Below are 21,014 nucleotides of genomic sequence, written 5' to 3'. Positions count from 1 at the left end.
TCCCCATGTGTCGAGGCTGAGAGAGCATCCCTCGATATGGAATGGGCTCCCAATGTCCTTTTATATGCCAGGGATAAATACTGATCTACTACCTAAGGCCCCATAGATTGATGAGACCTCCTCAATGACACCGAAATTTAGGGGTACTGGATCAGTCCCATGCTGGTCTCTCAGGCCAGCTGTCTCTGTGGGTTTCACCAGCCAGGTCTTGACCCCTTTGCTCATCACTCCTCTCTTTCTGGATTTAATGTTCTATAGATGTCTGATAAAACCAGATTTTTTGGGGTCATTTTGTTTCTTTGTTGAGTTCCTGTCTGGTGGTCCTATCTTGTGCTGAGAGTAGGGTGTTGAAGACTTTATATGTCATTTGACTTTCAGTAATGTTTCTTTCACAAAAGTGGATGCCTTTGTATTTGGGGCATAGATTTCTCTTGTGATGATTATAAAATGACCTCCTTCATCTCTTTTGATTGATTTATTTTAAAGTCTACTTTGTTAGATATTAGGATTGCTACCCCTGATTATTTCTTGGGTCCATTTGGTTGGAAAATCTTTTCGCAACCCTTAACTCTGAGGGTACATCTGTCTTTGAAGTTGAGGTGTGTTTATTGTATGTAGTAGAAGGATGGATTCTGTTTTCCAATCCATTCTGTTATACTGTGTCTTTTTATGGGGGAGTTAAGACCATTGATATTGAGGGATATTAATGAGCTTTGATTGCTCATTCTTGTTTGTTTTGGAATTGTTGTTGTTGTTGGAATCATATGTGGATTTCCACTCCTTTTTTCTGATGGTAAAGTGGGATTATCTATTGCCTATGTTTTACTGGTTGTAGTTAACTTCCTTGGAGTTTTCCTTCCAGAACTTTCTGTAGTGACTATGAATTGCTTAAATCTGGTTTTTGTCATGGAATATCTTTTTTTCTCCATCTATATTGATTAAAAGCTTTGCTAGGTATAGAAGTCTGGGCCATCATCCGTGGTCTCTTAGTGTTGGTAGAATATCTATCCAGGACCTTCTGGCTTTCAGTGTTTCCATGGAGAAGTCAGGCATAATTCTGATAGGCTTGCCTTTATATGTTATTTGGCCTTTTTCCCTTGGGTGCTCTAAGTATTCTTTTTTTTATTCTGTATGCTTGGGGTATTGATTAGTATGAGGCAAGGGGACTTTTTGTGTGTTCCACTCTATTCTGTGTTCTGTAATCTTCTTGTACCTTCATTGGCATGTGTTTCTTTATGTTATGAAAACTTTCTTCTATGATTTTGTTGAATGTGTTTTCTGCTCTTTTGAGTTGGGTGTCTTCACCTTCTTCTATACCTATTATTCTTAGGTTTGCTGTTTTCACAGTGTCCCATATTTCCTGGATATTTTGTGTTAGGGATTTGTTGGACTTAAGATTTTCTTTGGTCAATGAATCCATTTCCCCTAGTGTGTCTTCAACACCTAAGATTCTCTCTTCCATCGCTTGTATTCTGTTGGTCATGCTTGCATCTGTAGTACCTGACCGTTTCCCCTGTTTTCCTATTTCCAGCATTACTTCAGACTGTGTTTCTTTTTATTGTCCTCATGACAGCTTTCAACCCTTGCACTGTTTGAATTGTTTCTTGTAATTTTTGCTTCCTGTTTCCCTCCCTTTCTTGCATTTGTTGGATTTTTTGTTTTTTTTTCTTCCATTTCTTTAAGGGATTTTCTCATATCCTTTTTGAGGGCCTCTATCATTTTCATGAAGATGTTTTTAAGGTCATTCTCTTCTGCTTCATCTGCATTGGGGCGTTCAGGTCTTGCTCGTGTAGAATCTCTGAACTCTGGTGGTGTCATATTGGTTTTTCTGTTGCTGAGTGTGTTCTCATATTGCCTCTTTCCCATCATTTATTCCAGTGGATGTAGAAAGATCTTCTTCCTCTCCTGCTGTGTAGGCAATCAGGGTTCCCTTTCAGTGGGTGCAAGCAAATCCAATACTCTCTGGCCTCTCCTCTCTGTTCTCTGCCCTCTTCCCTGAGTGTGGGCAGGAGTAGACTGGATCTCTCTGCAGGCTCCTGGTCACTTAGTCATCCATCTGGGGGTGAGTGGACCTGGCTGGGGTACCCAGGTCAAGAGATCTGAGAGAGTGTGTGTGGGAGCAATTTGGGTCTAAGATGGGGACCTAGAGCTCACCTCTTCCCTCTGTCCTGAGTGTGGGCAGAAGTTGACCAGCTCTCTCTGCAGGCCTGGCTGCTTGGTCATTCATCCAGGGAGGAGTTGACCTGGCTGCAATCCCCAGGCCAGGGTATCTGAGAGAGGGTGAGCTGGAGGAATTCCTGTGTCTAAGATGGGGACCCAGAGCTCACCTCTGCCTACTGCCCTCTGCCATGAGAGTGGGCAGAAGTGGGCCAGCTCTCTCTGGAGGCTCCTGGTTGCTCCATGAAGTTGTTTTTAAGGTCATCATTTTCTGCTTCATCTGCATTAGGGTGTTCATGCATGTTTTTCTTTTGCTGAGTGTTTTTTTTTACTGTCATCTGGGTTTTGTTTATTTATGTATGAATTGACTTTTTTCATCTCTTTGGTCCTCTGTAACCTTAAAAGTGTACTTTTATGTATACACATTACTTTATTAGAAGCTCCATACATTTTAGAGATGTAGAGATAAGCTTAATAAGGGTATGTATAATCTCAAATAGGCTTTTCCAATTACTTTCCTATTGCTGTGAAAAGATACCATGGCCAACTCAGCTTGAAAGAGAAAGCATTTAATTGAGGGTGAGTCCATTAACATCACATTGAGGAATGTGGCAGCAGGTCAACAGAAGTGACACTGGAAATGTAGATAAGAGTTTCCTTATATCCTGATCTGCAAGCAGGTGTTAGAGAGACCAACAGAGACAGAGACAGAGACAGAGACAGAGACAGAGACAGAGAGAGAGACTGGGCCTGGTTTAGACATTTGGAACCTCTAAGTCCACTTCCAGTGATACACTTCCTTCATCAAAACCATAATAACTCCTAATCCTTCCCAAAATCTTCACTAATGGTGGGCAAAAGATTCAAATATATGCCTTTGAAGGCCATTCTAATACAAAGCCCCACAGTGATGAATATACCTTGTCTTAGTTTGCTGTCTATCACTGTTTTTTATTAATATTTTTTTTTATTTTCCATTTTAAATTTAGATAAGAAACAAGGTTGCTTCACAAGTCAGTACGAGGTCCCTCTCCCTTTCCTCTCCCCTCCTCCCGTGCCCTCCCCCCATCCCCTCCCCCGTTATCCCCTCATTCCCCCAGGGAGGGTGAGGCCCTCCATGGGGGTGTCCATAGTCTGTCATTTCATATAGGGCAGGGCCTAGACCCTTCCCCAAGAGTTCAGGGTGAGAGTGCACCTCACATTGTTCTATGGGAGTCCAGAGACCGTGTGTATACTTGGGATGGGTACTGATCTGCTGTCCAAGGCTCAATAGATTACCTAAGCCTCCTCGCTGACACCCAGATTCAGGGGGGTCTTGATCAGTCCCATGCTGGATTCCCAGGCTGATGCCTGGGATTCAAGAGTTAACCTTTGTCTGGTCAGCTGTTTCTGGGGGTTCAACCAGCCCAGTCTTAATCCCTTTGATCATCAGTCCTCCCTCTCTGTTACTGGCTTTCTTGAGTTCAGCTCAGTACTTAACCAGCCAGTAAATGAAGTTTCTGTTTCCCAGACTCTCTGGCCATAGGATTGTAGGCTGGCACTCCCCAGATCTATGTCTAAAATCCATATATGAGAGAGCTCACCTCTGCCCTCTGCCCTCTGCCATGAGAGTGGGCAGAAGTGGACCAGCTCTATCTGTAGGCTCCTGGTTGCTCCATGAAGTTGTTTTTGAGGTCATTATATTCTGCTTCATCTGCATTAGGGTGTTCATGCATGTTTTTCTGTTGCTGAGTGTGTTTTTATATTGTCTACTTCCCATCCCTTCGTCCAGTGGGTGCAGGAAGAGCCTCTTTCTCTCCTGGTGGGTAGGAGAACAGGGTTCCCTTCCCTTGGGTGCAAGCATGTCCAATACTCTGATCGTTCTTCTCTTACTGGTCCCGTGTGAAGAGAAATGAGCTAGGATGCTGGGGTGCATTTTCTCCCACCAGAATGGTAGCCACAGTGGCAGTCCCCAGGTACAGGAAGGCAGCCCTGAAACAGGCAGCCTTTTACATAATCTCATGGGTGGAGAGGGAGATCAGGATGGTGAGGTGTGTTGGCTGTTCCCCAGATGGGAGCCACAGTGGAAGTCCCCAGACACAGGAAGGCAGCCAGGAACCTGCCTGGGTTTACCTAGTTCCCTCCATGGAAAAGGATGTGGCGCCCAAGCCACAAGCAAGTCCAAGGTATCGGGAAAAGAAAGACCAGATATCCAGCTGTTTGCACTAAGAAGTGTCTTTATTTTGCAACTGCTAAGAGGTCTCTCTCTTGTAGGAGGGAGCAGTCTTATATATGGACTTACAACACAGTAGAGAAACCCTAGGTGTAAGAGCATGTTTTCCTCTTGCTAAATGTTGATGTCAGTGGGGCAATGGGGGGGCAGTAAGCCAGGACTAGAAAACAGGATACTCCTGTGGATATCAGCTGACAAACAACTCAGAGACCCTGTGGGGCCTAGGCGCCAACATCTCCCCTTTTTTTGAAATTTTGTTTTAACTGTTTCTACTCTATAGAAACTTCCATACAGATTTCTTTGTTCTCAGGCCATGATATAGGCTTTTGCTATTTTTCTCAGTGGCTACAGCCATACCCACTCCTTGTAAAAAGTTTTTAGAGATGGCTCACAAAATTGACCTTAAATTTGTAGCAATAACCAATGCTGTATAAATGTAAGCAAACATTTACAAACAGTATTTGCGAATGTTTTTGTCATTCTTTCCAAACTACTTCCTGCTGTTAAGGGGCGCTGTTAATACTATGGGTCATGCCCTTCCAGGCCCCAAACCCCGGCGAGCCCTGCTGCAGTTGAGATTGGGTCTCCGGCGGGGACACCCCCGATCCCCTGCCCAACACCCATCCCCTCGATTTTCCTGGGCTGCTCCTGGCATCCAGAAGACCCTCCCACACAACAAAGACATCAGCCCTTCCAGGCCCCAAGCCCTGGTGAGCCCAGCTTCAGTCCTTCCAGGCCCCAAACCCCGGCAAGCCCAGCTTCAGGCCCCAACCTCCAGCAACCCCAGCTAAAGCTTAAGCTTCATTGTCAGAATCCCCAGCTTCAGCTTCAGGAAGTAAGGAAACCAGTGGAGATGGAAAGACCCCACTAGCACCCACTGGAAGAAGAGATGGGAAGAAGACAGAATAAGAGCTCACTCAGCAATAGAAAGACCAACATGACTCCACCAGAATCTCAGGAACAAACACCAGCAAGACCTGAAAAGCACTACATAGAAGAAACAGAGGAGCCAGACCATAAAATTTATTTCATGAAGATGATAGAGACCCTCAAATAAGAAACGAGGAAATTCCTTAAAGAAATAGAAGAAAAAACAAACAAAAAATCCATGAAATGGGGGAAAAATTCAAGAAATAAACAAATCTCTCAAAGAATCTAAAGAGCACCAAGAAAAAACAACAAAAAAATGAAGGAAACAACTCAAACAGTTGAAGGATTGAAAGCTGAAATAGAAACAATAAAGAAAACACAGAACGAGAGGATGCTGGAAATAGAAAAGCTGGGTAAAAGATTAGGAGCTACAGATGCAAGTATCACCAATAGAATACAAGAGATAGAAGAGAGAATCTCAGGTGTTGAAGACTCATTAGAGGCTATAGAGTGGTCAACCAAAGAAAATCTCAAAACCAACAAATCCTTAACACAAAATATCCAGGAAATATGGGACACCGTGAAGAAGCCAAACCTGAGAATAATAGGAATAGAAGAAGGTGAAGAAATACAACTCAAAGGCACAGAAAACATATTCAACAAAATCATAGAAGAAAACTTCTGTAACCTAAAGAAAGATATGTCTATGAAAATACAAGAATCTTACAGAACACCAAATAGGCTGGACCAGAAATAAAGTCACCTCGCCATATAATAATCAAAACATCAAACCTACGGAATAAAGAGAAAATATTAAGAGCAGCTAAAGAAAAAGGCCAAGTAACATATAAAGGCAGACATATCCGAATTCCACCTGACTTCTCAGTGGAAACGATGAAAGCCAGAAGATCCTGGATAGATATTCTACAAACGCTAAGGGAACCAGGATGCCAGCCCAGACTACTATATCCAGCAAAACTTTCAATTACCATACATGGAGAAAACAAAATATTCCTCAGGAAAATGAGAATTAATCTACCACAAGACCCAGCAATTCCACTCTTAGGCATATATCCAAATGAGGCAAATTCATACAACAAGGGCATCTGTTCCACTATGTTCATAGCAGCATTATTTGTAATAGCCAGAACCCGGAACCAACCTAGATGCCCCTCAACTGAACAGTGGATAGAGAAAATGGAGTATTACTCAGCAGAAAAAAACAATGGAATCTTGAAATTCGCAGGTAAATGGATAGCACTGGAAGAAACTATCCTGAGTCAGGTAACCTAGTCGCAAAAAGACAAACATGGTATGTACTCACTCATATATGGATTTTAGACATGGATCAGGATAGTGCCAGTCTGCACTTCCACTGATAGAGAGTCTGGGAAACAAGAAAGAACCTAAAAGATATGCATATATGCATAGTACCCAAGAGAAGAAGATTGAGACAAGATTTCTGAATGGATGGGGAACACGGCGAGTGGTGGGGGGGAGCTGGGAAGAAGAAAGGGGGAGAAGAGGAAGAGAGAGTAGGTCATGGGGGAACAGGTAGGTTGAGTGGGGGGGTTGAGTAGGGGGAAGAGGGAATCATAGTTTATAAGACAGATCAGGCACCAGAGTGACCTCTAGTGATCTAAAGGGATGACACCAATTGGCAAGCTAAGCAATAGTGGAGAGACCACCTCGAATGCCCATTCCTGATAATGAACTTGATGTCTATAACCATTCGGGAGCCTTCATCCAGTGACTGATGGAAGCAGAGGCAAACGCCCACAATTAAGCACTAAACTGAACCCAAGGAACCCAGTGACAGAGAGAGAGGAGTGATGAGCAAATTGGCAAAGAATGGGCTGGCAAAACCAGCAGAGACAGCTGATCTGAACAGGGGAGAGCTCTTGGACCCCAGACTGACACCAGGGAGGCCAGCATGGGACTGATCTGGAACCCTCCCCCGAATGTGAGTGTCAATGAGGAGGCCTGGCAACCTATGGGGCCCTGAGCAGTGGATCAGTGTCTATCCCTGGAATAAAAACAGTCACTATGTGCCCATAGCACAAAAAAAGGAGGCTCCCTCAGCCTGGACTCTTAGGGGAGTGCCTGGACCCTACCCTGAGTGAAATGACAGACTCTAGATATCCCCTATATGGAAGGAATTGGCAATAGGGTGGGAGGCTGGGGGGGGGGGATGGGGGAGTGCGGGAGGAGGGGAGGGAGAGGGAACTGGGATTGACGTATAAAACAAGCTATTTAAAATTAAAAGAAAAAAATTAATAAAAAATTCTATGGATCATGACAAAACTCAGACCTGTGTAAGTCCTTATTTTCAGGATCTCTAAGGATGCATCATCTTAGCTCTTTTAGATGTTGGTTCACCTGGGCCACTGCTTCAGGTGGTCTTGCTTCATCAAACCATACTAGTCTGGAAGGAACCCACAGCTTTTTATTTTCTGTAGAAACTAAAGCAGAAATGTTTCCCAAGTAACCGTCCTTATATTTAAATTTAGAAGTCAAAGCATTTTCAAAATATGTAAATTGGATTATTTCAGCAGCATTGATAATCAAATGTCTTTTAGCAGTTTTTGTTTCGTTCCTAGCAATTAAACAATTTAAAGACAGCATAACAGCACACAGTATCCAGACTCTCCGTGTATTTTCCATTCCATATACTTTTATCTTTTTCTTTTCTTTTACTTAATACCAGTACCTTATTTACTAACTGTTACCATTTTTCAATTCACCCATTTTCAATCCATCCTCCAACCGAGGATGATCCCTAAGGCAAAAGCCTTAAGCTGTACTCAATCTACCCTCCAACTGAGGGTGATCTCTCAGGTTCCCCTTTCTTTCCTGACCTTTGTGTCAGGCGAAGGCCTCGAGATTTAATCTGGTACCCCTAACTTGGTACCCCTTTCCCATACACCCTCATAGCCTTACTTGCTGGCCAGCCTTCGAGGGCAATTGCTCAGTTCCCCTTTACTTTCCTGACATCAATGGATTAGGCGAAAGGCTGCAGATTAATTCAATACACCTTCTCCTTAGAAGGTGATCTCTCAAGCAAATGCCTGGAGATTTGACCATTTAATTTTACCGTTAGAAGTTGAGGTATCTGTTTTTATTTCTTTTGTTTCCTCAAGTCTCTCCTCTCCTGAGTCTTCTTTCTGGCTGATCTTTCCCAGTCTTTTCAAGTCTCTCTGGATCTCAGTGGGACTTCCAAATGTGGCATCCATGCCACAAGCAAGTCCAAGGTATTGGGAAAATAAGACCAGATGTCCAGCTGTTTGTACTAAGAAGTGTCTTTATTTTGCAAGTGCTAAGAGGTCTCTCTCTTGTAGGAGGGAGCACTCTTATATATAGTCTTACAACATAGTAGAAAAACCCCAGGTGGAAGAGAGTGTGTTTTCCTCATGCTAAATGTTGATGTCAGTGAGGCAATGTGGGGGCAGTGAACTAGGACTGGAAAACAAGATGCACCTGTGGTTATCAGCTGACAAACAACTCAGAGACCCTGTGGGGGCTAGGCCCCAACAAAAGGAGACTAGGTTGCTGGGGTCCTTTGGCTCCCACTGAGATCGGAGCCTCAGCAGAGAGTTTCTTTTTGATCATCATCACCATAAGAATAGTACATAGTCATTATTTTTGGACAGATTATAAGGACTAGATCTACTTGAATTTTTTGATTTGTAACCTGCCTTTCCTGATTTATTTGCATTAGGATAGAATGTAGGAGCTCCAGTTTTTGGTTATTCCCTTACTATGTGAGGAAGGATCCACTTAGTTGTCTTTATAAGCTTAATTCTCTTGCTTTTGGGATAATTCTTGTTAACCTCTCCTCAAAAACATTACTACAAACTCTTTGCCAGGGTTCCTTTTCTACCCACATTCGTCAACTTCATTGGGTTTAATTCCCCAGTACTGAAAAAAACTGTAACAAAAAACAGCAAACATACACACACACACACACACACACACACACACACACACACACACACACTCAATTGTCAATATTTAAAATGAGACTTCATTTAACAATTCCAGATTCTGTCAAAAAGCTAAAAGACTGCTGTAGGTAGAAAGGTCTCTAGGCTAGGAGCCAAAGCTCAGGTTGGTACCAATAACGAGGGTAGACATGCCTGTACAACTTTTTTCATGGATTTGGCCAGCTTAGCTTCTCTGGGGCCCACAGCCCACCATCATAACAGTAAATGTTGTGAAGAGCCTCTAACAAGCCTGGAATCTAGCAATCTGGCACAGGTAAGACACTTCTGCAGAGAAAAAAAATTGGAGAAATTTTCCAGTTAATCTCAGTGAGATTTTTCTTGCCTAGTTGAGGTGATTGATTCAATTAATTGGTGTTTCAGGTAGATCCTGTGTAGATGCACCTTCCTTGTATCCCTCAAGCAACAGCAGCCAACACAGCTTTTCATCACCTTTACTTTATGGCCGAGGAAGCTCTTGAATTCTAACATTCATCTACTCCACAAAATGCTTCATTTCTATGTGTCATAAAGAAGGAGATGGCCCATTCTTGTTGAACAGGTAGCTCCTGATTCAATATATTCTGAGAACAACTGTTCCATCATCCAGAGAAGAGCAATGTGTCACAGCAGTGTCGTTTCCTTCCAAAGGGTGAGTGCGTCTGTGTGTCACTAGTGCTGACCTAAGTGGCAACAGCTAGTCCTTACAGATCTGATCCAGGGCCTTCATGAGGGAAACCAGTTTCCAGGCTTTGGACTAGGTTTTCTGGTTATCAATGTCTAGAGTCAGTGATGCTCTCTCGTAGCATAACATTTGCTGTCCATTTCCTTGAAAGCTGATCTCATGTCTCCTATGGAGAACAGTCTCTGAATATCTTTTATCTGGTAGAAATTTATGTGAATAGACTATAGGATAAACTCTTTAGTGTTTCAGTAGTTAGTAATTTTGGGATTTTTCTTTCTAGCTGTAAATTTTAATGTGATATGTATAATATTTAAGAAAATACTTGTATACAGGCATAAGTATGTGTGCACACACATATTGACTAAGTTATGTGGTCCATGAAATTGGATTATGTGTTGGTAGTCACAGCTCCACCTATAGCACCCCTGTATCTCAGTGTCAAAACAGAATCACATTCTGTGTGGACACAGAAGGGCAGAAGGTGTTAAAATCTCGAATCTTTCTCAAGGAAATGAAGCATTTAAGAGCTTTATTGTCAGGCGGAGGGGGTGCACACCTTTAATCCCATCACTTGGGAGGCAGAGGAAGGCAGATCTCTGTGAGTTCGACGCCAAGCTGGACAGACAGCCTCTAAAACAATACAGAGAAACCCTGTCTTGTAAAACCAAAGAGAGAGAGAGAGAGAGAGAGAGAGAGAGAGAGAGAGAGAGAGAGAGAGAGAGAGAGAGAGAGAGAGAGAGAGAGAGAGAGAGAGAGAGAGAGAGAGAGAGAGAGAGAGAGAGAGAGAGAGAGAGAGAGAGAGAGAGAGAGAGAGAGAGAGAGAGAGAGAGAGAGAGAGAGAGAGAGAGAGAGAGAGAGAGAGAGAGAGAGAGAGAGAGAGAGAGAGAGAGAGAGCTTTATTTACATGTAAGGGTACTTTAGCATGAACTTTCTAAGATATGGACCAGGAAGGTCTGGGTGAAGAGGTAAGTGTCTCCATGACTGTAATGTGTTCAGAAGTTTGATTTAGGATTTTGCACTGAATATTAAGTTTACTATTTTTGCTACAGGTATGCTTGGATTTTCCTTCTTTCTAAAATTTCACTTGTGTCATTTCTGCTTTAGTGTTTGGGATGGTAACTGCTGCAGATTGGAAGTGGGAACACATTAACATAGGGAAGATAGACTTGCAAATTTTTTTCATCTTTTGGATTGTTTTTTCCCTCCATTTCTTTCTTTATTTCTTTTTGGTTTGTTTTTTTCTTCCATGTCTTTAAGTGATTTTTCTCATATCTTCTTTGAGGGCCTCTATCATTTTCATGAAGTTGTTTTTAACATGTTTCTCATCTGCTTCTTCTGCCATGGGCTGTTCAGGTCTTGCCTGTGCAGATTCTCTAGTTTCCAGCTGTGTCATATTCGTTTTTCTGTTGGTGGGTTTGTTTTTGTATTTTCTCCTTCCCATCATTTCTCCCTATGGGTGCAGAAGAGTCTCTTCCTCCCCTGGTGGGTGTCTGACCACGGTTCCTTTCCAGTGGGTGGGAGCAGTTCCAATAAGCTGGTGGCAGGGATGGAGGCCATCCTGGTATCAGGACCTTAGCAAACTCTAGGTAGGCTGGACCTTCACCTTGCTTGTCCCGTGGGTGGAGAATGGGACTTGGAAGCTGGCAGTCTCAGGGCTGGCTGAATCCTGTCAGGATGGGATCGGGTGTGCACAGTCCTCAGGTCTCTGGTGGTTCTGTTCAGGCCATCGGAAAGCAGGAGACAGAGCCACACTTATCTCACCTGTCCCGTGGGTGGAGAATGGGACTTGGAAGCTGACAGTCTTAGTGAGCTGAATCCCGTAGGGCTAAAGATAAGGTTTTAAGCATACTTCTGACTTCACTATTCACATTCCAATACAATCTCATGAGAAAGTTGTGCACTACGTTAAACCTGGACTTTTGGGCAGCTTCTGCTATCTCCCTAACTACTTAGGGTGAAGTGGCAAAGAACAATTTGAGTTTCAACAAAGCAGTCCTCAGTGTGGTCTGTAGTCACTGGCTGTAGCCGTTGATTTTCCTGTGTGTGTGAGTGCTTATGGCATGAAAGTGATGCCTTCACTAGAAGGCTATATTGCAGGAATTTATAAGAGGTCATGATTTTGTTTATTAGCTTCTCTTTGCCAGCTGCTCCAATTGAATTGCTTCACTGAAGTTTGGGGTAAGATAATGGCGTCGATAAAGAAGACAAACGTTAGAGACAGGTAATCTTCTAAACCTTATCTCCCAGTACTCCTTGCAATGGCTGTAAAATAGAGCCCTAAATTTAGAGGACAAGGTGCTACATTTAGTTCTTTTGCCCCTGAGCAACCTGGTGCTGGGCAGAAGTCCGAAAGGGCTTGATTTAGGTACCTGGGCGCTAAGGGATTTAAGCCTGGGATGCCTGGCTAGTGCCCACCTGGTGAACTCAGGTGAGTGAACCAGAATGCTGGGCTTAGGAGGATCGAAGTGTGCTTGAACAGGGGAGGTTAAATTCTGACCAGAGAACACAGTTGAAGCTAACGCTCTCTAGGTGTACAGAGTTCAAAGTGCGGACCCTTGGGCTCGCGCACCAGACTATTTCCTGACCTGGATTATGACGCAGGCCGGCGTAGGCGGGAGGGTGCCCCCTGGATACCACAGTGTAGTTTATGGTCTGGAGAGGATAGTACAGTGCTATAGGAGCTGGGACGAGGGGGCTGGCGCTTTCACTCCAGGGCTGTGCCCCAGTCCTTGGAGTGTAGGGCTGCAGCCCCACACTGGCTGTTTTCAGTTTTCATTGTTCCAAAAGACAGTGTGTGTTTTGGGCTTCAAAGGACAGAGTACGATTAGAGCTGGGACCAGGGGGCTGGGCGCTTACACTCCGGGGCTGTGCCCCAGTGTAGGGCTGCAGCCCCACACTCCCTATTTCAGCTTTTCGTGCTCTAGCTCTTCTGTACTCAGGTGTTGGAGTCAGGAGTGAGCACAGACCTGTCTGCAGAGATAGGGCTGTGGAGGGAGTCCCCACTGCGCTTGTGAGACCAAAGGTGCAATGATAGCTCTCGCTACACCACCCCAGTGGTGCCAGCCGGCCACTGGCGCCTTCCGGTTCTCAGAACCATGCTTATTAAGCCCGGGTGTGCTGCTGGCCAGCGGGCCGGCTGCGTGTCCTCTGCCTGTGGGCTCAGCGATAGCAGAGCCCTGTACCTCTGCGGTGTGTGTCCAGCGGGGTTCAGAGCTGCAGCACGGGGTGAGTCCTGGGCACCGAAACCGCGGGCATGGTGGGGCCTGTGCTTGGCTGCTGGTTTTGTTGCTTGGAAGGCGGCCTGGGGATCTGGAAGCCTAGGTGGTTTTGCACAGGAGTCAGTTAGTTAAACGTGGTTCTTCTGATTGCAGGAACCTGGAGTTTCTTGGTGATGAAACTTCTTAAAGAGGAAATCTAAGCTGGGGCCAGAGCTAAGATTCTAAATCCGCATCATTTTCTTATTATACATGGTTGTGTGCCACCAGGTGGGTGCTGGGAATTGAACTCAGGACCTCTGCAATACCCGCTAGTGTTCTTAGTCACTGAACTATGTCTACAGGCCCCCATGACTTTTAAAAAGGATTTTACAAGTATAAATTTCCCTGTTACACACCTTCTATAAGTTTTGTGCTGTGGTTTTTTCAACTTACCTGAAAGTATTTTTATTTGTATTACAAAAAAATCTATTTTGTGTGGATGGGTGTTTTGCTCTTGCATGTATGTCCATGCTCCACGAGTTTGCAGTGCCTGAAGATGCCAGAAGAGGGTGCCATGTTCCCCTGGAACTGGAATCATGGATAGTGGTGAGCCACCATGTGAATGCTGGGAACCAAACCTGGGTCATCTGTTTTCAAGAAAGACAAATGCTCTTAGCTGCTTAGCTCTTCCTGTTTTAAGATGGCTAATTTTAACTCACTGTAATCAGAGATCATGCTTCTCAGGATTTGAATTTTAAATGAATCTTTACTATTTCAAATTATGTGTGTGTATATGTGTGTGTCTGTGCACACGTGGGTTCCATGCCTGAGAAGGCCAGCAGAGGGCATGGGATCTTCCAGAGTTGGAGTTATGGGCAGGCGGTTAAGGACTGTCTGACATGGATTCTGGGAACTGAACTCTGATCCACTGCAAGAGCAGTAAATGTGCTCAGCTGCTGAGTCGTTTCTCTGGGCTGGGCCCTGTGATTTGATTATTTAAAAAACATTGTTTATTTTAGCTTGATGTGTGGATTTGTTCTGAAGAATCTTGTGTGTACATCTGAGAATGAATGTCTTTCTGCTGTTGTTGTATAGTGTTTTGTTAGTATGTTAACCTAACTGGTTTGTAGTGTTGTTCCAGTGTTCGCTCTTCATGTTGACTCACTGAAGGTGAGATCTTGATATCCCTAACTACTGTTGATGAATGGTCTGCTTTTTCCTTTACTTCACCAGATTTACTTCGTCTTGTGGTTCTCTTGTTGGGTAAAACCCTATGTCTTAAAGACTGAGGTAGCATTTGCAATCATGTGTTTGTTTCCAGTAACAGTTTTTGTCTAAAAGTCTTTTTTTAATCTGATATCAGAGTAGTCAATCCACTTGATGATGATTAATTAGTATCTGTTGCCTGGTGATAAAGATTTGAATAACCCACTGAGGTAGGATGGATTCAAGAAGAGGTAAAACACACAATCACCTGCAGGCCTTACTCTGTGAGGTGTGGAAGAACATTCAGAAGGAATGTGGAGGGCCTGGTTATACATTAATGGTCTTTGGGGAGAGATGATGGAAATAGTTGACTTTACTGAATCTCTGTCCTTGTGATCCTGGAGGCAAGTCCTTTTTATCATTGCCTAGCAATATGATGCCACACTCTTGTGTCTCAGACCCAGGTGAGGAAGGGAGAGAAAGGATTGGGATGAAAGATTTTTCACCCTTTTCTGTGCCATTTTAAGGTTGGCTAACACTAAGGGTAAAGGAACTCTACATCAACCCCAGAGTATAGGCTGTGACCTCCTCTTGGATCCTGTCTGAAGACACAGATGTAAAAAGGAAAACAATGATATAAGAATTAAAAAGAAAAAGAACATAATATTGCATATGTTTATTTGGTAGAAGTTAATAAAGTGTAGATAGCAGCTTGGAAGGGGACCTTGTGGGTGATCTAGCTAAAAACAGATTTCATTGAGAGTAATGATCAAAGGCTTTGTTTGTTTGTTCATTTTGTCAGATCCCTAAGGGGAAGACTGTTCTGGAGGTTCTAGTGGGTGTGTGTTGATGCCTGAAAGATTCAAACGCATCATTCCTAGGCTTGTTTTTCAAAGACTAGTTTTTTTTTTGTTGGGCTCAAACTGCATTATTTTAACTCAAGATAAGAGACAGGAGGAAAGGGTTCAAATCCCTCTGTCAGTTTTTCCTGACCACTCCCCATTCCCCACCCTACTAACTGCAGATCTGTGTTGTTTCTCTGCAAGGAAAAGTTTTGTCAAACCCAGTGCATACAGGTAAATAATTAACTTGAAGTCAGGGTGAAGCAGCCAACCCAGGTCATTGATGATCTGTTGTAATTGTCTTAAAAAACCTCTTTTTGGGGTCTCCTACTCAGCTTCCAAATAAATACACAGAGATTCATTCTTACTTTATGAGTGCCTGGCCTTTGCTCAGTTTTTCCGAGTCAGGTTTTCTAACTTAAATTATTCTGTTTCTACTTAACCTCTTTTCTCTTTGGGCTTTTTTCCTTTCTTTATTCTGTATATCTTTCTTTCCTTCTTATTCCATTTTTGCCCCCTGGCATTGTCCTCCTCTTCTCCTTTTCTTACTTGATCTTCTCTAGGTTTCTCTTGCTAGTTATTCTCTCTGCATGCCAGCTCTGCCTGTCCTTTCTCCTGCCTAGCTATTGGCATGTTCAACTCTTTATTAGACCAATCAGGTGTTTTAGGCAGGCAATGTAACACAGCTTTACAGAGGTAAACAAATACAGCAAGGAATAATGCAACGCATCTTAAATATTACACAACATTCTTTCTTGACACTCTGCCCTTATCCTCCAACCCTCCTGGAGTTAAGCTCTGAGAATCTCCTCATAACTCTTTTTTGAAAACTATTGTGTTTCACCACACTTAGTCACTCAGTAAGAACAATTGTAAGTTGCCAGAAAATGTGGATGGAGGCTCTCTGCTTCGTATTTTATGGCAGCCCATTTCATATTCACAGAGTTGACCATGCCACCTATACCTGTTTTTGTAACAGTACTGTGGAAGATGCATGCTAATAGGCTTAACTTCTTTGTCTTGAAGGTTTTGGCAGCAGTGCCTGAAGATAATACAGTAAGCGTTGATCCTAGTCCTGCATCATTGGAATTGGTGACATGTTTGCTTATCTTTGGACTGCTTGCTGTTGTCTTATTAGTTTGCAGAGTCTACAGATCAGTAAGTAATAACTTATAGTAAGAGAATGGTCATTCTGGGATTGTTTTTGCTTTTAAAATTTATTTTCTTTTATGTGTATGACTGTTTTGCACGTATGTATATATGTATGTATGTATGTATATCATTAGTTCGTGGTATATAAGGAGGTGAGAAGAGGGCATTGTTGGATTCCCAGGTACTGGAGTTACTGATGATTGTGAGTTACAGCGTGGATGATGGGAGTTGAATCTTGGTCCTCTACAAGAGTAGCAAGTGCTCTTAACCACTGAGTCATCTCTCTAACCCTCATTCTGTGTTTATGTTGAACAACTAATTGGAGAAACTTGCTATTTCAGAGAAATAAGTCAGGTCATAGTGTTCTGGGTTACTCATGGTGATATGTAGTCATTAGAAACTGAATATAGATTTAGTGGGTTTTCTTTGTAGGAATACAATAGGGTAGTGCTAAACCCCATCTTTCTTCCTTTCCCTTCTTCTTCTTCTTTTTTTGGGGGGTTTTCTGTGTTTGTTTTTAACAGTATTAAAATGCCAGCAGATATATCTACCTCCCAACATAGAGTAAAAAACCCTACTGTATATGCAGTTAATAATCCCTGATTTCATTCCTATGGACTGCTATGTAGAGGTACGCTTGTCCTGGATCCTGTATTGCTTATTAAATATTTAATTTATTTATTTTAGGAGGGAGTCATGCCATATCCTTTTCTTTCTGAGACTTCTTTTTTAGATGTTTGCCCTTGTGCTCTGACTTCATTCCTAATTTCTTCATGGTTTTCTAGTTCCCTCCAGAAGAAGACCCTCTACTCGTGTTGCACTTCCTTGTCTTCGGTATACACACATCCCAATGTATCTCGTGTTTTCCAGTTTTTCTTCTGATTTTCTGTCTCTGTTTTCTAGGTGGTAGACGTCTGCTTGTTTGCTTCCCTTGCTCAATTTACTCTAGCCCCAGTGCTCTCCAGGGTGGATTTATCCCTTCTTCATTGAGAGCTTCTTTAAGAAGTAAAAGTCTAATGACTTTATTAGAGTCAGTCCAGGTCTAGAGCCCCTTGATATTTCACAGACTTTTATATTGGTTATTAACAATAGGAGACTTAATAAAAGGGGCTCCCTAAAATACTTGTTTTAGTGCCCAATATATGTGTGTGAAACATGGATTCAAGTGGAACTTAGCAGGTGACTTTGGAATGAGGCTGTTTCAGAGCCTTTAATATGATAACACACAGTGTAAATCTTCAATGGGAGATGTTACTATGTAGCATTGTTTTCAATGGAAATAGAATGTTTTTGGGTAAGTCATTCACTGTAAGGCCATAACAAAGTTGTTATCTTAAAACTTGGAGTACACGTGATATAGATTTACTTGAAGGAATATTTGTTTTAATGTAATTTTGTTTAAAAATTTCTTACAGATTCAAAGCCGACTTTATGTTGGTAAGTAGTCATTTTGGTTTTAGATCTTGTGGTTGTATATAATTTAAAAACTGATCACACTTAGTCATAATAATCTTTCTTTTGCTTTCTCAGTAAGGGAGCAAAAACTGGCTCTCGAACTTTCTGTGCTACTGAAAGAGAAATGTAAACTACTTGAACAAGTGAGCCTTGCTCAGAAGGAGGTAAGACATGTTTGAAAATAACATCCATCGTAGTGTGGCACTTACTGGTTCTCCATGGATGATTCCGTGTCATCAGAGCTGTGTCAGAGCAGAGCTCCCTGCTCCTCACCTTCATCACTTAGCCATTCTCTTTGCAGCCACCCTGGTGATGTATGGTGCTTGTCTTCCCTGACAGACTAGTGAGAGGGAGCCCCTTGATTTGCTCATTGCTCATTGGATATTGTGAAACTGCCTTTAGGGCTTTTTCACCTTAAAAACAACTTTATTATTATTGTGTGTGTGTCTGTGTGTCTGTGTGTATGCGTGCATGTGTGTGGTGATCATAGGATGTGGAGCAGTCAGTTTTCTCCCATTACCATGTGGGCTCCTGGGATTGAACTCAGGTTATCAGTCTTTGCACCAAGCTCCTCAACTACGGAGCCATCTTGCTGGCCCATTTCCACCCTTTTAAAGGCACTCACAATCTTTTTCCCTTTAGGTCCTATAGAATAAGGGTTTTTGTTTTTAATATTTTCTATGTTATATATGAGTTTTGTCAGATAAGTGGATTGCAAATATCTTCTACTCTGTGAATTATATTTCTGTTTTGTTTGGTTTCTTAGAAGTTAGAGGTCTAGAATTACAGTTTTAATGTGCTGTAATGTGTCATGAAATTTTCTCTCATCAAGGATATGAAGGAACTTTTGCTTGGTGTTGTGTAGACACTTTACTCACTGTTTTCATTTGGGCTTTGTATTAGCTTGCTAGGGCTGCTGTGACAAAATGCCACCTTAGCAGCAGGAGTGAATTTTCTTACAGTTCTGGAAACGTGTCCATGGAGATGTAGGCAGACTTTGCTTCCTCTGTGGCCTGCCCCTTGTCTTGTAGTTACCACCGTCTGCTTGTTGTGTCTCACTCTGTCTTAAGGCTCTCATGATAGGATACCAGTCATGTTAGTTTGGGTCATCTTAACAGCATCAGTTTAATCTAGTTATTTTTAAAGGCTTTGTTTCCAAATATCATTCATTCTGAGGTGCTGAGACTTAATGGTTTCTCTGTGTATTCCTGAAAATCAGGCTGGTCTCCAACTCACAGATTTTGTCTTCCTTCCTGATATGGAACTTAAAGATTTTACCTTCCTTACTTGCCTTATTTAACACGTGATAAAATGTCTGGTAGCCAGTTACTACACATTACTCTGTGATTTATTTAGGGAATATTAGATGACTCACTTCTGCGGATAAGCTTAAGTCACTCTTGCTGTTAGAGTTTTCATCTCCAGCAGACTTGGAACAACTTTGCTAGTGACAAGGGTAAATAACGTTCTGCCATATGTTGCCCCGGCTCGTGGTTGCGGTGTTTGTGCTCAGCACAGTGGTTATATTGCAAAATTAAGCTCAGAAAATCCAAGGGAATTTTACCTATGTGGAGATAGATTCTGTTTGCTGCTTTGGTATCTCTTTAGATACAATTTGAGACAAAATTTGTAGTTTTTACTCATGTGTTTTCTTGTTTCATTCAGTATGAAGCATTAGAGTCATCTTTAAAGGAGGCCAACTTTGACAAGGCGTCAACAGACGCACAGAGTTTGGAGGTAAAAAAAGTATGATTTAAAATCTAGGGAAAAGATTCTCATTAAAATATGTTATTTTCTCAAAAATAATTATTTAAGAAAAATATAAAATATGTATCTGGACTTAAACCTTACAGAAAATGTTAGAGGAAACAGAACATTTGTAGGTAGCATAAAACATTATAAAACAAGACAATTTCAGTTCTTGTTATTAACTTGTTTTGGGGGATAGGAAATCAGTTTATAAGAATCTACAAATTTATAGAAAGTAATCCTTTAGTCTGTACTCCTAAGAATGCATTGAAATTCCATTCCTTTTTTAGGATAGTTTGCTCCAGGAAAAACACATAGAACTCTCACAAATTTAGAAATAGTAGGAGATAAGTAAACTGTGACCATATCATTTTTTTCTTACTGTGGTAGTAGGCATTAACTAAAATTAGACCAGAGGTTTTCATTGTAAATAGTGGCATGGTGATTAATATTCAGTCCCTGTCTGTACTCTTGATCATGTCCAGTTTTCAGTCAGTGACACTGTATCACTGAATGGAGACTTTAAGAGAGATGGACAGTTAATTCTCCTGTTTCAGAGGACACAATGATTCATCTTAGCACACAGAATACAATGTGATGGAGTGCCTTGATACTGCTTGCAGATGGAAGGGTTGTAAAAAATGAATTGTGAGCCTGTATCGTAAGTAGAAGCAGCCTGCTCCTGCTAATGATAAAATAGAAAACAGATCTTATACCTTTGATTATGGTGTTCATTTCAGTGTGGCAGGTCTGTCATCTTCTGTCCTCTGTAGGAAGTCTGTGTTTTATGATTGAGAATGCTCTTGTAGAACCCACAAGGAGTTTAGACTCCAATTACATTCCTGCTGTTATTTTAACATTAGAGAAATGAACAAATGTATAAAGTGTTCATAAATTTGTTTGATTATATTCATCTGATTTTTACCCTAACTAAAAATTCTTATGTCTGGCTTGTTAAAGTTAGCTTTCTATTTCAGGCAACCTATAAAAATCTAGAAAGAGATAAATCTCAATCTGGTGATGAACTACTAATTTTAGAGAAGAAACTAGAAGAGAGAACTAAGCATCGTGAACAAGATGAATTGGTGAGTCCTGTGTATTCCAAGAGAATTGAGAATCTTACACATTAATACTATATTTATGAAAATATTCCATGTAAGCCAGCCATAGTGATGTAAACCTGTAATCCTAGCTCTTGAGAGGAGGTGGCAAGCGTTCAGCAAGAATGGGGGAGGACACCCTGTCTTTAAGATGCAAATAAATGAAAATAAATAAATAAAACTCCAGAACCAACCAGCCAAATAATACATCTAACCAAAACTAAATGAAACAAAACAGGAAATTCCTGTATGTAAAAATTAAAATATAGAAGACCATGAGAACAAAAATTTTCACATCTGATCTTTTACCTGGTTTAGTTTTTTTTTTTTGCTTGTTTTTCAAGACAGGGTTACTCTTTGTAATAGCCTGGCTATCCTGAAACTCACCCTGCAGACCAGCTTGCCTGGA

At 42.0% G+C, this 21,014-nt stretch overlaps 1 protein-coding gene and 1 non-coding gene across 2 annotated transcripts; both read left to right on the top strand.

Annotated features, from left to right (window-relative positions):
• Positions 1-12,566: 12,566 nt before the first annotated feature.
• LOC121139422 (melanoma inhibitory activity protein 2-like) lies at positions 12,567-20,635 on the top strand. Its single transcript, XM_040743309.1, has 6 exons — positions 12,567-13,129; positions 16,176-16,307; positions 17,717-17,738; positions 17,832-17,920; positions 19,422-19,493; positions 20,483-20,635. Exons 1-6 carry the CDS (start codon positions 12,932-12,934, stop codon positions 20,633-20,635), a joined length of 666 nt encoding a protein of 221 aa, XP_040599243.1. The 5' UTR covers positions 12,567-12,931.
• On the top strand, positions 14,822-14,923 carry LOC121139622. Its single transcript, XR_005876532.1, has one exon. It is a non-coding gene; the product is annotated as a small nucleolar RNA SNORA26 (small nucleolar RNA).
• Positions 20,636-21,014: the final 379 nt, after the last annotated feature.

The sequence above is a fragment of the Mesocricetus auratus genome, unplaced genomic scaffold, assembly GCF_017639785.1.
Source record: "Mesocricetus auratus isolate SY011 unplaced genomic scaffold, BCM_Maur_2.0 Super-Scaffold_15014, whole genome shotgun sequence".
Classification (NCBI taxonomy): Eukaryota; Metazoa; Chordata; class Mammalia; order Rodentia; family Cricetidae; genus Mesocricetus; species Mesocricetus auratus.
This window is presented reverse-complemented; position numbering and strand designations above follow the sequence as displayed.